Source organism: Struthio camelus, chromosome 8 (genome assembly GCF_040807025.1).
Source record: "Struthio camelus isolate bStrCam1 chromosome 8, bStrCam1.hap1, whole genome shotgun sequence".
Lineage (NCBI taxonomy): Eukaryota > Metazoa > Chordata > Aves > Struthioniformes > Struthionidae > Struthio > Struthio camelus.
This window is the reverse complement of record NC_090949.1, coordinates 18,812,269-18,827,636: the sequence shown is the minus strand read 5'-3', so window position 1 is coordinate 18,827,636 and position 15,368 is coordinate 18,812,269. Positions and strand designations below refer to the sequence as shown.

The 15,368-nt window shown below is 37.3% G+C and overlaps 1 protein-coding gene across 3 annotated transcripts in view; it reads left to right on the top strand.

The window, feature by feature from the left end:
• The window catches only part of RPAP2 (RNA polymerase II associated protein 2), a 44,660-nt gene that overhangs the window by 8,863 nt on the left and 20,429 nt on the right, over nucleotides 1-15,368 (top strand). For all 3 annotated transcript variants that reach the window (XR_011142535.1, XM_068952491.1, XM_068952490.1), the window contains exons 7-11: nucleotides 865-900; nucleotides 1,765-2,710; nucleotides 4,012-4,106; nucleotides 6,266-6,346; nucleotides 13,576-13,644. Coding sequence is in view for 2 of the 3 variants with exons in the window: in XM_068952491.1 (XP_068808592.1) it covers nucleotides 865-900; nucleotides 1,765-2,710; nucleotides 4,012-4,106; nucleotides 6,266-6,346; nucleotides 13,576-13,644 (1,227 nt within the window). In the remaining variant the exon portion in view is untranslated. The remainder of the gene's footprint in view (nucleotides 1-864; nucleotides 901-1,764; nucleotides 2,711-4,011; nucleotides 4,107-6,265; nucleotides 6,347-13,575; nucleotides 13,645-15,368) is intronic.

Below are 15,368 nucleotides of genomic sequence, written 5' to 3'. Positions count from 1 at the left end.
CCTCGTAACGGAATTGAAGGACATTAATTGCAATTAGAACTTAGGAAAAAAACCTGTTGAGAATCTGTTTAATGATGCTTCCTAGAGTTTCTGGAAACCTTTGAACTCCATTTTCTTAAAGCAGTATAACTTGATAGCCTAATTTCTAACAAAGTAATATTTCAAATAAGTAAAGGCACCCTAAATATTAAGATACATGTTTTTTTAATGAATTTGGGGCAGTTTCGTATAAACTGCCAAGGATTATTTTTACTGTAGGAATCTTGTGACCTATGTGGAGAAGTTGAGAGAGCTGAGCATGTTAAGTTGGCGAAGAAGAGACCAGAGATTGATCTAGTAACAGTCTATAACTACTTGAAAGGAAGTTACAAAGATGACAGAGCTTCTTGGTTGATGCCTGGCAACTTAACAAGGGATGATGGCCACAAATTATGGTGTGGGGGGTTCCGATTGGACGTACGGACAACAGTTTGCCCTAAGAGAACAGCGGAATCTCCATCTTTGAAGGTTTCCAAAATTTGGCATCACGAAGCTGTGGCTGACCTGATCTAAAGCTGGTGACAATCACATTATAAGCAGGAGGTCAAACTAGAGACCTCCAGAGGTCCCTTCTGGCTAATTATGACTTGCTGATTCTATTAAATGTTGCTCAGCCTAACAGCATTGTGCTGCATACGCATATGAGTCATGCTTTATGAACACAAGTGAACCTGCTCTAGCTGACTGAGCAGGTGGTGTTGCCCTGGATGATGATCTACAGAGGTTCCTTCCAACCTCAACCATTTTATGATTCGATATACTAATGTGTATTCCAAAAGCACTTGTTTAGGAGAAAAATAGTCACTCTGTGTCTTCTTTTTGCAGATTGCCAGACATAGAGCTGCTGAAAGAGGGACAGAGGTACACTAAGCAATGGTTTTTTTTGTTCTTCTTGTTATATGCATTTGTAGCATCACACCAGGTGAAAGGGAAATCTTTGATTTCCTGTTATACAAAAGACCTTAGAGTCTGCACAAAGGATTATTTGTCTTATTTAGTTTTTTCCTTTGTGATTCTAAAATAGCATATTTGATCTGTATGATTTAGTGTACAGCTGCTCTTGGCCTATATATCTTAATTGAGAGTGTTGAAACCTGAAACGAATATACTGTTTGTACTTTGCACATTTTATGCCATCTATTCAAAATAGTACCAATTATATGTGTTGAAAGCTTCTGTACTTCTTAATCTAAGACATCTGTATCAGCTAAATTGAAGTCATGCAACTCTGTCATCTCTCTGTATAGTGCTGTACATAGTGATTTTTTTTATTTTTGCAACACATGGCCATTAGGGGGCAAACTTGCATTTGCTTGAAACCAGCTCTGTTGTCCCCCTGATTTTCAGAGTATTAAGATTTTTCTGTATCTACACAAAGAAAGATGCCTATTTTCATTTTTAAATTGTAATATGTTAAAATTCATCATGGTAAGTCTGACCTTAGTCTGCTTTTTTTAGTATCTTGTTTCGTATTCCTTTCTGACACCAATAAGGAACTGGGAACTTATCTAAATAGTATCTGTACTTGCCCTCTTGATTGCAGGACGTTGCAACTCTTTTGAGTTAGAGTACTTGTAGAAGAGAAGCCATGATTCTTAAAGCAAAAAAGTACACTTCTGGTATCAGGGAAAAATGCTTTATTAATCTTACTTATAGGATAATGAAAAGCTATTATAGTTAATATCCATTTCGTATTTCATCCATGACTTGTGTTTTCTGTTACAGCGGTCAGTCTGGAGAAGAGGTGAAACTATGTGATGAAGTAATTAAAGCTTCTGACATTGAAAATCCTAGGACATCTTCAAACCCATGTGAATCTAGTTTTGCTGGCACTGTCAGTGACAGCAGTAGTGATACTGAACAAGAATTCGTTTCTTCTGTTCTACCAGGAAGTCAATCAAGTTCAGCTAATCTTGAACAACAATTGCACAGAAAAAGCATCCTCACAAAGAAACATTTTCAGGAAGTGTATTCCAGCCCTAAAAATGAAGACTCAGAAGTGCTAGAAGCCACTGAACAGCTATCTAATTGTAAATTAGATGCTCAGGAAGAAGTGCATTCTTGCTCTGTTCAAAATAAACTAATTGTAACTTCTTCACAAAGTACTATTCCTGGAAAATCAAATACTACAGAAAATTACGAAAATACTTGTAGTGGTTCACAAATAGTTTTTTTGAGTGTGAGCAAAAAAGGAGCAGAACAGCTTAAAAGAATGCTAGCTAACTCAAAACAACATAAAAAATATGGACTAAGGGATCCAGTTAACTCCCTGGCTGCCAAAGGCAACTTATTAGAAGTGCTTAAGCAAACATTTATAGAATGGAGAACTGAAGAAACTTTAAAATTTCTCTATGGTGCAAACTACACTTCTTCATGCTCATCAGAATGCACATCAGCTGCCAACCAAGAGAATGAAGAGCTTGATGAGGATGACTTAGATACAGCTGATGATCTTAGTGTTGCTGCAGGGGAGTCTAAAACTGGTTTGAACCATTCTTTACCTTTCAGAGGCTCAGGTGGAATAGTTAAGCCTATACCTAGTTATGAAAAGTTAAAAGAAGAAACAGAATTTCTGGAACTCCGAGTAAAAGAGTTCTATAAAGGAAAGTGTATCTTGGCTGAAGAGGCGATGACACATGCACAAATAGAAGAGCATCAAAGCAAAGATAAAGTAAGTGTTCAGTGGAATAGTGTCCAGGCTGTTTAAAGTCTGCCTTCAAAGAATTATACAAGCTCTTTGTTTCCGTCTCTGTAAGTGGATACTGTCTTGGATTATGCAAGCTATTAATGCAAAATATAAAAGGGTTGGATAGATTCGCAGTAGTCCCATAAGCTTGAAACATATTTCAGGTTGATAAGAATGAATTTTTGTGACTGTTTGACACTCACTGAATTCTGAAAGCTGCCTTTCAGTTTGTGAAGCATGACAGATTATTCCATTGCTTGAGCACAACTTGAACATGGTCTGAGGCAAGCAGAGGAAGTGCTGGTAAACTGAAATGGGAGGAGTTAAGAAGTAGATGAGCCCTATACAGTTTTTGTAATGCAAGGGAAAGTCGGTGTACAAAAGGTACAGATGCCTCTGTAATCTCTGCGGAAGGGCTGAATATACAGCCTTCAACTATTGTACTGATTCCTTTCCCTTTATAAAGACTTTCTGATGCTTCAGTATACAACCATTGTGTTACCTAATTGTGATGAGGTGAAGCTGTTACAGAAGCAAGTGTGAGGAGAGCTTAGTGCCTAGAAAGGCTGGTGGTTACCCCAAGTCAGAGGACTATAGGGATTCTAAGAGTGTATAGCGAAGGTTTCTGTAAACCTCTACTCCCTTGCAGGGCAGGTAAGGAAGGTTTCCTTAGAAGAAAAAATCCATCGTAAGACAGACTAGACCTCAGGTGAGGGGGAAAAATTACTGTTTCCCTTCTTTGATTCATTAAACAAGACTTTTATTTAATGAATACTTTTCCTTTAAGTCATGACAGGGCATACCTGAGTTTGGATTTCTTTCCTTCTTGAGTAAGATTAGATATATGGTATTACTTATTGTTAAACTTCTCCAAGTTGGATCCTGCTCATTTTTTTAGATAGGTTGCTGCAACTTAGGTAACTTTAAAAAAAAAAAAAATCAGGATTTGCAGGCTCTAAGAATTGTAGAGGTGTCTGAGGTTGCACTCCCTCCAAGTCAGGTGGGCCAGCTGACAGCAGCCAGGTGGTCTTGTTGCTACTGAAAAACAGTAAAATGACTTTGCAAAGAAAGGAGAAAAGCAGATCAGCAGGGAAACCATATAGGGGGTTTTGCGGGGTCAGATTAAGTGAAGTTCTGTCCATTAAGAAATTACTGAATTTTTTTTCTATTCAGAGATCAGTATTTTCTTATTTAAACATTTATTGATAAAACGTGACTGTTTTCATGCATTGACTTCAATTCATGATTAGGTTATAGATGTTCATGTTTTTAATGTTGTAATACAGGATGATCAACAGGAAGATCTCACCTTCCCACTTGTTGATTCAAATGCTCAAATGCAGATTAGAAAGCGGATTGTCCTTGAAAAACTGAGAAAAGCGTAAGCATTTCTTATTTCCTTAAATATCAAGCTGGAGTTGCTGCTCGTTCGTCATCGGTTCAAGTTACAAACAGACTGTGCAAGGATGTTCTGGCCTTTTTCTAAGTGGCATTGGTTATAAGTTAAAACCCTTAAAAGAACTTGCTTATTTCTGAGATGATCATTTGTGATACAGTTTTAGAGAACAGTTTGCACAGCCCTCTGAGGTGAATGTTAAAAACTCGCTGTTGATGTATTCTGTAAAAGAAACTTGCCCCTTCCTAAGGAGAGTCAGAGCTTGTGGTTGGCAGCGTTGTAGGCTGGCGTGACAGCATGTTGCCACTCTTCAGTAGTTCAGTAGCAAAAGTCACACAACTGTGCCATTACACTGGAAGTTTCTGTACTTGAGGATCTAAATGTTGCTAAAACATACATAGCTTAAAATGAGAATAGGTGCTTCCAGAAGGAAGAGCCCACAGCAAACACTTCATTTATCATCCTACTTTTTCCCAGTGAATCTTGAAATATCTAAAATATTTAAATTCTTTAAAGTTGTTTAAAAGCAGATTCTGATGGACAACAAATATGAAATAGTTGAATAGCTTTACATATCAACTTCTGATGTTTAAACTGAAAAACTTGAAGTTGATTGGAGGGATTATAAATGTTTGTCTTGTACAGCATACATTGGTAAACAGATCTACCCAGAAGGAAGCGGTTTTTTTCAAATCTATTAAATAATTTAAGCAAAGCTCTTGCTAAAAGAGTTACTAGTACATATGCAGACAGCTGCTATTGGTGTGCCTCTTGCCCTAAGCGATCATTAAAAGCCGTCCAAGCTGAATCTTAAAACTTTCCAAACATCTTTTTTTTTTAGGTTTTCTTTCTTTTTTTTTTTTTTTTTTGCTTTTTTATGGTTATAGTTTTTTGAGGAGTGTATTTAAAAAAAAAAAAAAAAAAGCTCCATTCACTCTTTGTCTCTACCTGCAGCAAGTGCGGTATGAGAGCATGTGGTGTTAACTATGGTGTAAGAAAAGTGACTATAATGTCTCTGATCTTTCCATGAGTGTCAACGTTGCATGGATCCCACTACTACTGCATTATAAAGCAGTATCTCTCCTCCTTCAGTTTTTTCACAAGTTTGTCAGCCTTGTCCAGCTTCTAGCAAAATTTCCATTGAACTTAAGTTTTGTACTCTATGAATAGAAGGTATGAAAGACAGAACATTGATTTCTTAGTTTCTTCAAAGTTTTTATTCTTGAATATCCCCTTCTTTAGTTGATATTTTAAATTTTATGAGGTGATGCAGTATTCCCATCATACTTGAGTAAGAGAGACAATTTTCCTTGTGGCAAAGTGATGATTTCTTGGTGTGTTCAGATGAGGTCAGTGGGAATATGAATAGACATGGCATCATAAGAGGCCTATCTTCAGTTTTTGTAAAACATGGTGATGTAATGGAGAATAGAAATATTCATTCTTCCAGCAATTCTGAGAAACCATGCACATGTTACAAGTAAATGTAAGTATATGTAAGGATGATTCTTCACATGCAAGAGTATTAACTATTAAAGAACAAGTAAATAGAGGCAAAATTTTCATCCTAAATGTGAAAACCAGTACATATTATTTCCAGCATTTGAGGATACTAACAACTAATTAAACAGTTTATATATGTGCAGTCTGTGATGTGCTGTATCAAATTTTGTGCGCAGCCAAGCGGAGAGGCAACCTGTTCTGTTCTTTCTTTTGAAATTTTCCTCTTGCCCCGCTATTTTGATTCCAGCTGTCAGCCTTATAATAGACTGTTATTTCTGTTTATAGCCTTTTTGCATCATACATTCATCTAAGGTTAGAAGATACTTTTTGTGTACCTACCTCATTTGGGTGAATAGATTCCTTTTGTATTTTAATTTTTGACCAAAATAAATATAAACATTTGAAATAATTGAGGATTAAAATTCTAACCCTCAGAATGTAATCTATTTGAGTTTTTTTAAGAACGTCCTGTAAGAACTGAAATGTAAAGCGAATAGTTTATATATGTAGAACGGTGTATTTGCTTTCTTCTTTGCATTTGCGCTGAACTAGAGCTTATTTTTATAAATAAGTTGTTGCAGAGGAATTAATTCTTTAAAAGAGAGGAAAATGTCTATTAACCAATATGTTTTGCCCTCTAGATTACCTGCAGTTTTGGGCCCTCTTCAGATTACACTAGGTGATGTTTACACAGAACTAAAAAATCTTGTCAAAACTTTCCGGTAAGTATTGTTCTTTTTTAGAGATTGATTTGTTCGTTTGTGGGGGTTTTTTGTTTTGCTTTGGTTTTTTTTGACTGATTAATTACACATGCTGTTGAGTGATTTAGGGGCAGAGAGGGCCCCAGTGCATATTTGCCCTTCTCTAGCTGTGTCTTCACGTAGGTAACATTGCATTCCCTATGGACTAACAAGTCATCCCCTTCCCCTGCTCCTGACAGTGGCTGGGTCACCAGAATTATTTGTAGGTTTTTTAAAAACTAGGCCAGTGGTCTCTGGAGGATGAGGGTGAGTCTTTTAAAGGTTCTGCTACCTCGTCACCTCCTATTAAGCGTGGATTTCTGAGATCTGTCACTTTCTTTTGCTCTGTGCTCCCTATAGCTGGGCTAAATGATTTTAATGTGATTAATAATCGTTACCGCTAACTTCCAGAACTAGGAAGAAGGTCCAGCTTGACGTGTCCAGCTTCGGATTTTAAGGGGAAAAAGAAGGGGATGCTTTATCACCACAGATAGTCAGAAGCCCTGGAGAGGGTTTTTGGGAACGCTGACACTAAACAAGGAGAGAAATCAGAATAATAGTAACTTCTCTGAATGTTTTTAGGTTTTCTTTGGGCCACAATCTTATATCTTGGACCTAGATCAGGTCCTGCATCCTGAAGCATTGTTAGAGTAAGGAGCAACAACAGTTGCTAACTGTGTGTAGTCTGTCACTCTTAAAACAATTTTTTTCCCACTAACCTACGTGAGGTTTACATGAACCCTTTCAAACACTCATTCTTGTGGCATTTGCCACAAGGAATCTAGGCTTTTCATGAGCAGAAACCCAGTTCTGCCTGAAGCCCTTATGATTTATCTTAGATGAAGCACCCCTCTAGAATACAGATTTCTGTATGTGGCATTTCTAGTCATGGAATCTATTTTTCCTTTTCCTTTCTGGTAACACTGTGCATGATGTCCTATAATTAGCATTTTTAGTATTTGAACTTGATTCTGTAATTGCAGTCTTTAGGAGTGTTATTGTTGCTGATAGCAAAAAATATAAAGGTACAAGAAACAGAGAAGTAGTAAAGGCCTCTGGGCCCTTTCTCCTTGCATTTCTGCTGCAGAAGGGTCTGTTGATGCACAAATGCTACCTCATGGATGTTAAGATGAAGACTTAGTTTTGAATCCCCAATTCTATACGTTAGCTTAAATTTACCTCATGTGAGTAGTCTCACTGATTTGAGGTTGAATGCTTTGGTAGGGTGACATGGGATAAGTTTTAACCTCTATGTTTGCAGGGTTTATACGTTGTTACTTTCTTCGTTAATGTGGTTAAAATGCTTAATGAATAAGGAGGCAGCACTGACAAATGCAAGTGCTCTTTTCTGCATTTTGTACTGGAAATATTTCAGCTTGAAGAACTTGCTGAAGAGGGTAGGAGATAAAACACATGGCAGTACTAGAGCTTAGCTGAAGAAGGGTAAAAGAGCATGTGGTGAACTGAGCAACAACAATTTTCAGCTCCATTGGTTTTTAAAGGAACACTTGCAGTTCAGCCTCTCTTGGGCAGCATTTTATTCAATCACCACTGCTGGGAAACGCACTAGAGGGATCTCAAGAGACATTTTAGAATGGTTATAGCTCTTTCCAAGCAAAGTCCCTCAGTGCCTGTAAGCTTTTGTTACGAAAACTGAGATGTCAAATAATTCTCCAGAGTGTTTAAGGGCACTTTGTTAAAAGATCAAGAGAAAATTAGCTATTTATGTAGAAATCTAGGCTAAATGATTAAGTATTTGAACGTGATTTAAAAAAAAAAAAAAAGAAGGAAAGCTTAATAGCACATATGGAAAACAGAATTTCTTTTGTACCCTATGGTTACAAATATTGAAGTTCCTTTTATGGAGCTCATTGTTGACATTGAACTCTTTGTCAATGAATGTGATACAGTTGCTGCTTAAAGATGTGTTCAAGACTTTTTATTACAGCTTTGTCTTAACTTTTTTTCCAAGATAATATTTTAGCTTTTAAATAAGTATTATTAGTGCATGTTACCTAATGTACGCTCACCAGCAGGCTTTGACATTGTCAAGTAGTCAAGTGGAATTTTAAGTTCTGAGTTTCAGCTTAGTCAGCAACACTTTGTTGTAGACAAGGTTCTGTATGGAAATATAGAAGTCTCAGAACTTTAATGACCTTTGCTCTTCAGCACTGGGGAGAACTGATTAACATGACTGAATTGCCAATTGAGCATACTATTATAGCAAGATAGGATGGATATAACAGTGTTTGCTAACATAATTAGAACATTTCCTGTGAGCATGTCAAACTTGAGCATGCAAGTGGATTCATTAGTGCAGACCTGTTTCTAAAGCAGCAGATCACCAAAGTAAACAGCCTCCTCTTGAAGAGAATGTAAAGTTACAATAGTAAGTCATTTCTGCTGGTTATAATCAAACTAAGTTACAATTCAGTATGTAAATATGCTGCTCTCTTTTTGGGGAAAGGAGTCATCTTTTACGGTTAGGCAGGTGTAGCTGGAGCCTAAAGAAGATCTGTGCTTCAGGATATGCTTATGCTAACCTGGCTTAATTAAAATACAGCTTCCCTCATCTTAGTGTAAATAAAGTTTTAAAAAATTAATAGTTAGCTGAGGTCCTCTGAAGTCACAACCTTAGATCCTAACCTATGGAGTCAGCTTGCTGCCTTACAGAGCAGGCAAATGGCCAAACTAATGGGTCAAATTCTTGAACTGAATTTGTATTTGCCTGCTCTAGGAATTTAGATGTACGAATGAAAAGGTTGCTTCACTTGCAAAGACACTGAGCGCATTGCCTTGCAACAAAATTAAACTGTAAAAGCAATAAAAAAGAGCCTTCTATGTGGGGCACATCTTTTTTCTTCCCCGAGCGTAAGAACAAGTACATGGGTAAAACTGAGAGACCCAGCATGGGCCTGTTTAAGGGAATATTCTTTCACCAGGTGCACAGAGACTTGATGCTCATAGATGAGAGGTGTGTTCTTAAGGATAGATGAACTTTTGGGAAAGGAAAGAATACTCAAGAAGATAATTTATAAATGGGTACAAAAAATAGGGTACAAAAAGTATAAATGGGTACAAATGGGTACAAAAAGTTTGTTTTCTATGAACTAGTTACATTTTAAGGCATCTCATTTAAAATATCTGATGATGAGGACAGATTAGGGGATACACTTTATTTCAGCACAATAATCCTTGTGTCCCTCTGCCATTCCCTGTTAGATGGCATTGCTATCAAAAAACGATTTCCTGTAATTGTCAGAGAACATAATACTGTTGGGGAAAGGGTGGTGTACCCTTGCCTTGCTAAAAGTTTCTTTTCTGTAACTTCCAGTTTGTTGGGGTTCCTGTCCAAATTCTATCTCAGGGCTCTTAGGGATGTGCTTGAATCTGCTAATCTGCTGCCGCAGCAGGCACTGGTTACAAATCACGTGGCCATCATTCATTAATAGTGTTTTGCTAGCAAAATCAGCAGGTGACAGTAACTGAATGAGAAGACATACCAAAGGAAAAGAAGTAGGACCAACTGTGTGTGCTGCTTTTTGTCATTTTTGGCTTTAGGTTTTCATTCAGTGGTTCCTTTAACTTTGGACTTTGCTGTACTCCCACAACTTCCATACTAGAGTTCACTTTTTGTTGCAGGCTGTGCTCTAATCAGTTATTGGGAAGTGATTTATAATGGAATTTTTCTGCATCTTTTAGCCCTTTATCCCATCAGCTTGTCCCTTTGATCCAAAAGGCCCAATCTGAGCTTCTTCACAGAGTATTAAAAATGCTCTGTGGGTCCTGTTTGTTGCCTACTGGATGGTGGAAGCAGTTCAGTCCATCTGCAGTGCATCTTCCTGCAAGGTGCTAGGGTGAACTACAGCACCCACAAACCAGCAGCTAAGTGGCCCACAAAGGTATTTGGGATCATCTTCCAGCTTTCTTGGCATACTTATCCTGCCTTAAAGAGGCTAAGTGGCTACGTTGTATTTTGATAGTTGCATATCGTTTTCTTTAGTGGGGAGGGAGAAGTTGGTCAAACTCTTTGACAAAAAATATTTCACTGCAAAGCCAAAGTTTTGTTACCCAAGATGCGTACCCAAAGTTTTGTTGTGTTTTTACATTTCCATATGATACCTTTATAACAGAACTCTAGTGACCTTTTTCTCCTCTCTTTCATGGACCGTTCTGAAGTAACAGTTTTGGCTAGAGGCAAGACAAAGAATTAATGAACCATTTTTATAGAGGACTTGCGCTTCCCTGTTTCCTGAAAGCTTTGCTCTTCAGAGGCCTTGGTGTTGACACACAGCTTATTTTTGAAAGTGACTGCCCTTCCACTGCTCCTTGTTATTTAAGGCTTCACACCTGTAGGTTGCTAGCTTTAGTCTGATCTGCCTAAAATGTTTTTTTTCAATACAATTGCACAAGTGCTTCAGGACAGGTGTTGTACCGAAAGGTTACTCATTGCACAAGCCTGACTGTTCATCCAGCCCAGTGACAGTAGTACATCAGCAAATCCATATTGCCGTATCCTGCAGGTTATCTGTGTCTTCTGACTACCTCCTTTGTAAATAGCATATTGATGGCAGTGACTAGTGTTGAGACCTTGCCAATCAATACTAACATTGAATAAGAGTTAATTGACACAAATAACTGCATCTCTCAGTTTGTGTACAAGAATGACGTGTTCCTGTGCTCTAATCAATATGGCTCCTTGTAGAGCATTGAAATAAAGCTGCTTTCTCTATTTGACAGAGTTTTCCCAGGTGATTTGGAGCTGTCTCTTCCACTGTATCTCATCATAGCAGATTAACTGGAATGTTACATATGAATTGCCTGTCAAGATGATTCCATCAGGCATTTTTTCAGTAGTGTTTATCACTGTCATCAGTATTGAGTCAAGACCTTCAGCCTTTGTTTTATCTCTTGTTCTTTAACCAGAAAATGTAACAGTTTAGCAGGTACTAACTTCTGCTAGGTACCACCATTAGCTATTTCAAATAGTAATTGATAAACATTAACCTTTTAATAACAGAAATAATCTATATTTACCAAAACGATTGGTTCTAATTTGTCATGACAGTTTCTGTACACGTAGTACAGGATACGTGTTTTTCCTTTCATCCTTTAACAAAGTTAGGACTGTAGAGGCACTGCTTGAGTGATCATTGCTTACAAACCTTATTTTGGTTGGAAAACTTTTGAGATTTGAGGAGAAAAAGAGGACAATATTACTTTGATCATTACTCCCCTTAGAAATAAATTTTAAGAATTTGTATTATCTTTCTGAAATAAAGGAATATGAAATAATTGTATAAAGCATCTTATTAATAACTGTGCATTTCTAATTACCACTTTGATTTTTTTAAATAATTTTTTGTAAAATAAACAAAATTTGAATTTTAACAATGGCAGATGCCGAAAACTTGGATGTTACCATTTTTTAACATCTTTTTTTCATAATTATGTTCTTACTCAAAGAAAATTAAAAAAAAAAAAAAAAGACTCAAAATTCTCTTGAAACTGAATTTGTTCCGAGATATTTGATTTTAAAATTGCTATACTTATGCAATGTACAAAAAAAGAATGCTTTTAGTTCCTGTACTGGGATGCTAAATGTATAACTGATCTTCATAGATCACTATGCTTTGGGAGCCCCTGAGCATAGCAATGTGCTCTCCTGCTCCTGAAGCTGGAATTATTGTACATGATCAGTCATCAGAAAGGATATGTCTCCACCCTGTCTGCAGCTGTGATTTAGTAAGAGATTAGAGGCACACTTAACATTCATTTGTTTGAGCTACCATAATTTGTGTGATGACCATTTGTCACGCTGCCACTAGTCACATTTAGTTGATCGTGTTCTGGTTAAATTGCCAGAACTGGCAATGTGAAGAGATCCAGTGATAAAGCCTCTAACGGCTAGGCAGCTGATGGTAACGTCTACTGCTAATGCCGCCATATGGCTTTCCATAGGTGACTTACAAAAGTACTTCTCTCTGCAAGTTTCCACGGGTTAAAACTTCCCGGAATTCCAAAACTTCCTGTGAAATATCTAAAAGTGGCTTAAGTCCTTTTTCCTAAAATGAGCCATGAACATACCATGGAGACGTGTTCTCCTACCCCTGCAGTGCTTGGTGTCCTCCAACCTTGCTGTGTCTCCTCTCTTCCTGCACGTTTGTGCGAAGCCCCTGGTGGAGCAGGTGAAATACCACCTTTTAGGAAAATGATTACCCCCACACATTCAAGCAACCTCCCGTAGTGTCTGTAGAAGCGGATATGAATGAAGAGTAGCTTCATTCTGGATCTGAATTTATACTCGGCAAGACAGAAAGGAGGCTGAGAGCACGAAGGAAGGAAACGTACTGAAGCACTACCTCTTACTATTTCTATTGTATGGCACCATCTGTCTAAATCAAATTAATTCTGCTAGCCTTTTTGGAGGCCCACATAGCTGCAGTTTCATTGTTAGCTGTGACTTTTCCATAAAATTACTCTTGCCCTGAACACTATGGGTCACACCCAAAACTGGCTGTAACTGTTCGAGTGTGACCTCTGCGTTTGACTTAAAGCAGCTGTGCCTTACCTAGAAGTTAAAGCAAATGTGTCATGAGGCATAAAATACAGCAGCCCTTTTGTTGAATACCCACATGGTTCTTGATGCACACCTCGTTTTCCTCTTCTTATATCTGCACTGGCTCCCACTAGGTTAGAATTCAAGGTTTCTGTTAATAGTTCAAGTCATCAGCGGACAGTTTCTAGTTCCTTACCTAATCCAGTCTGTTTCCACAACATTAGCTCTTACAGCAAATCCGGATCTGAAACCAACGGGGGGGGAAACTGAATGTAGGAAGGCCCTTCTTTTCAGAAACATATGTGCAGTTCCTGAGAATTTCCCGCTGGATAAGAGGGAAAGCTGAGCCCTCACAGCAGTCAGAACTATTTGCAAGCCAGTTCTTTGAATTAGCTTCTGTTCACTCTTTGCGTCCCGTTTTCATAGAGAACAAAGAGACTTAATGAGAATCCTGCAATCTCTTCATTACAGGATGAGATGAGAGAGAACCCTGAAAGTTGGTGAATGGCTCAGATACAGCTGTAATTGCCACATTGTACCATAGCATATTGAATCTTAATGGTAGACGTAAATGAAAATTCAGCAGTCAAGATCTGTTAATCTTCACTTTTACTTTAGAATGTTCTGATGTTCTTTAATTAATATTTTTCAGGTTCACAAACAGAAATATTATTCACAAAATGCCTGAATGGACTCTAATTGCTATTGTCTTGTTATCTACGTAAGTAACCTATAATGTCAAATACTGTCATTCACAACTGCCTTAACTAGCCTGTCAGGACAAGATTTAGTTTTCAGATAGAAGGAGGAAAGATCGAAATTGATGGGGAAATCAACAGAAATATTTTTGCATGCAAACAAAGTAACTTCTCTTGACAAAGCAGGTGACTGTCCCACTTGTAACAGCATGTTAACAATGGGCAAACTTAATGCTTATTTTTTAAAAACAGTTATGTTTTAGGGTTTTTCAAGAGGAAAGGTGGGAGGAAAGAAGAGGATACTTCACTTTTCTCCATCCACTGCTGCCAAGCAGTCTTCCCCTCTCCGACAGTATTTTCTACAAAGTAACATGCGTGTTGTTTGCATATGGCATACACTTTCCGTATTCAGTAACATTCCTCCCTTGTTTTGGAAAACACTAGCTTTTTGAAATTAGAAAATGCTAATTAGAAAATTAGTAAATTACCTTTTATTATTTTATTATTCCTTTGTAATTTTTCCTCCAAATTTATTAGAGAATTCACTTGCATGATAAAAGTCAAATTATTTTGGTAGATGTGGTGTGCTTCTAAATGTTTATGTTTGAATTATCTTTCAGTATTCTAGCAGACTTCTTTGAGAGGGGAAACTTTTGTTTAGTAGCCCTAACATTCTGATATTGGGACTTTTTTTGTGGATTCACTTTATTGTTCAAGCTTATGATACTGCAGCACCTAGACCCATCCTTAGCTTTGTTCTACATTCTATAGATTAAAATTCTTTACAATGATTTTCCTAACTGGAAGCCTCATTTTATTATAATCTCTTTCAGTAAGCTTCTATACTGAGACATGAAGTATAAAAGTTGCAATCATATGCATCAAGTAACTTTCTTAATTTATATTTTCCAAATTTGTGTATATTTCTGAGGTTAAAAAGAAAGATTAAAAACTTTGCAGTGTAATAAAACAGTTCTTTCACAAATTCATATTAAACATTTAACATTAGTTCACATCTTAAGAAATCACTGGTGGTTTCACACAGTGTCAGGCCCTACCTTTCAATAGGGTTAAAACCATCAAGCAATCTTTTTATGTCTTTCAGCTTGAATTACAGGATTGCAAAAATCTTATTTCAGGGACTGTTTATTACCGCACTGCTGCTGCTTCTTTTGGGCTTGCTGGGTCACTGGAGCCTGTAGGACAGAGAAGTACTTACAGACATTCAGAGGTCAAGAAGTGTTGTGGGCCAGCCTCATAGCATCCCCAGTACTGCACTTACTTTCTTTGATATTACTTTAGTCTGACACATTGTTCTGGCTTTGCTGTCCCAAGGAAGGCTATACCAGTAGGCATTAGAGTAGGCTTCAGCGAGCCTTACATCTGTGTCACCCAGCCAGATACCGCTCAAATGATTCATTAAATCAGAACACAGAAAGTAACTTTACTTGAATGCCTTGGCATAAATTTTTTATCAACTGTAAGAACAAATCTTTTGTCATTTTTACTATATATTCTTATGGTTGAATTGGTAATTTGTGAAACAGATCTTATGAATTTTTCAAGTAGTTCCTTTACGTTTAATGAAATGGTGACTGCTTTGATCATGGGTTAAAACATGTCACTGGTCTCTGCTGCGTATGATGAGCCTTAAATGTTTACATACCTACTAATTGTTTTATGGTTGTTTCAAAATGTTAAGGAAGTAGCAGGCAGTCTTTATATTAGTAGCAGTTAGAAGCATAGA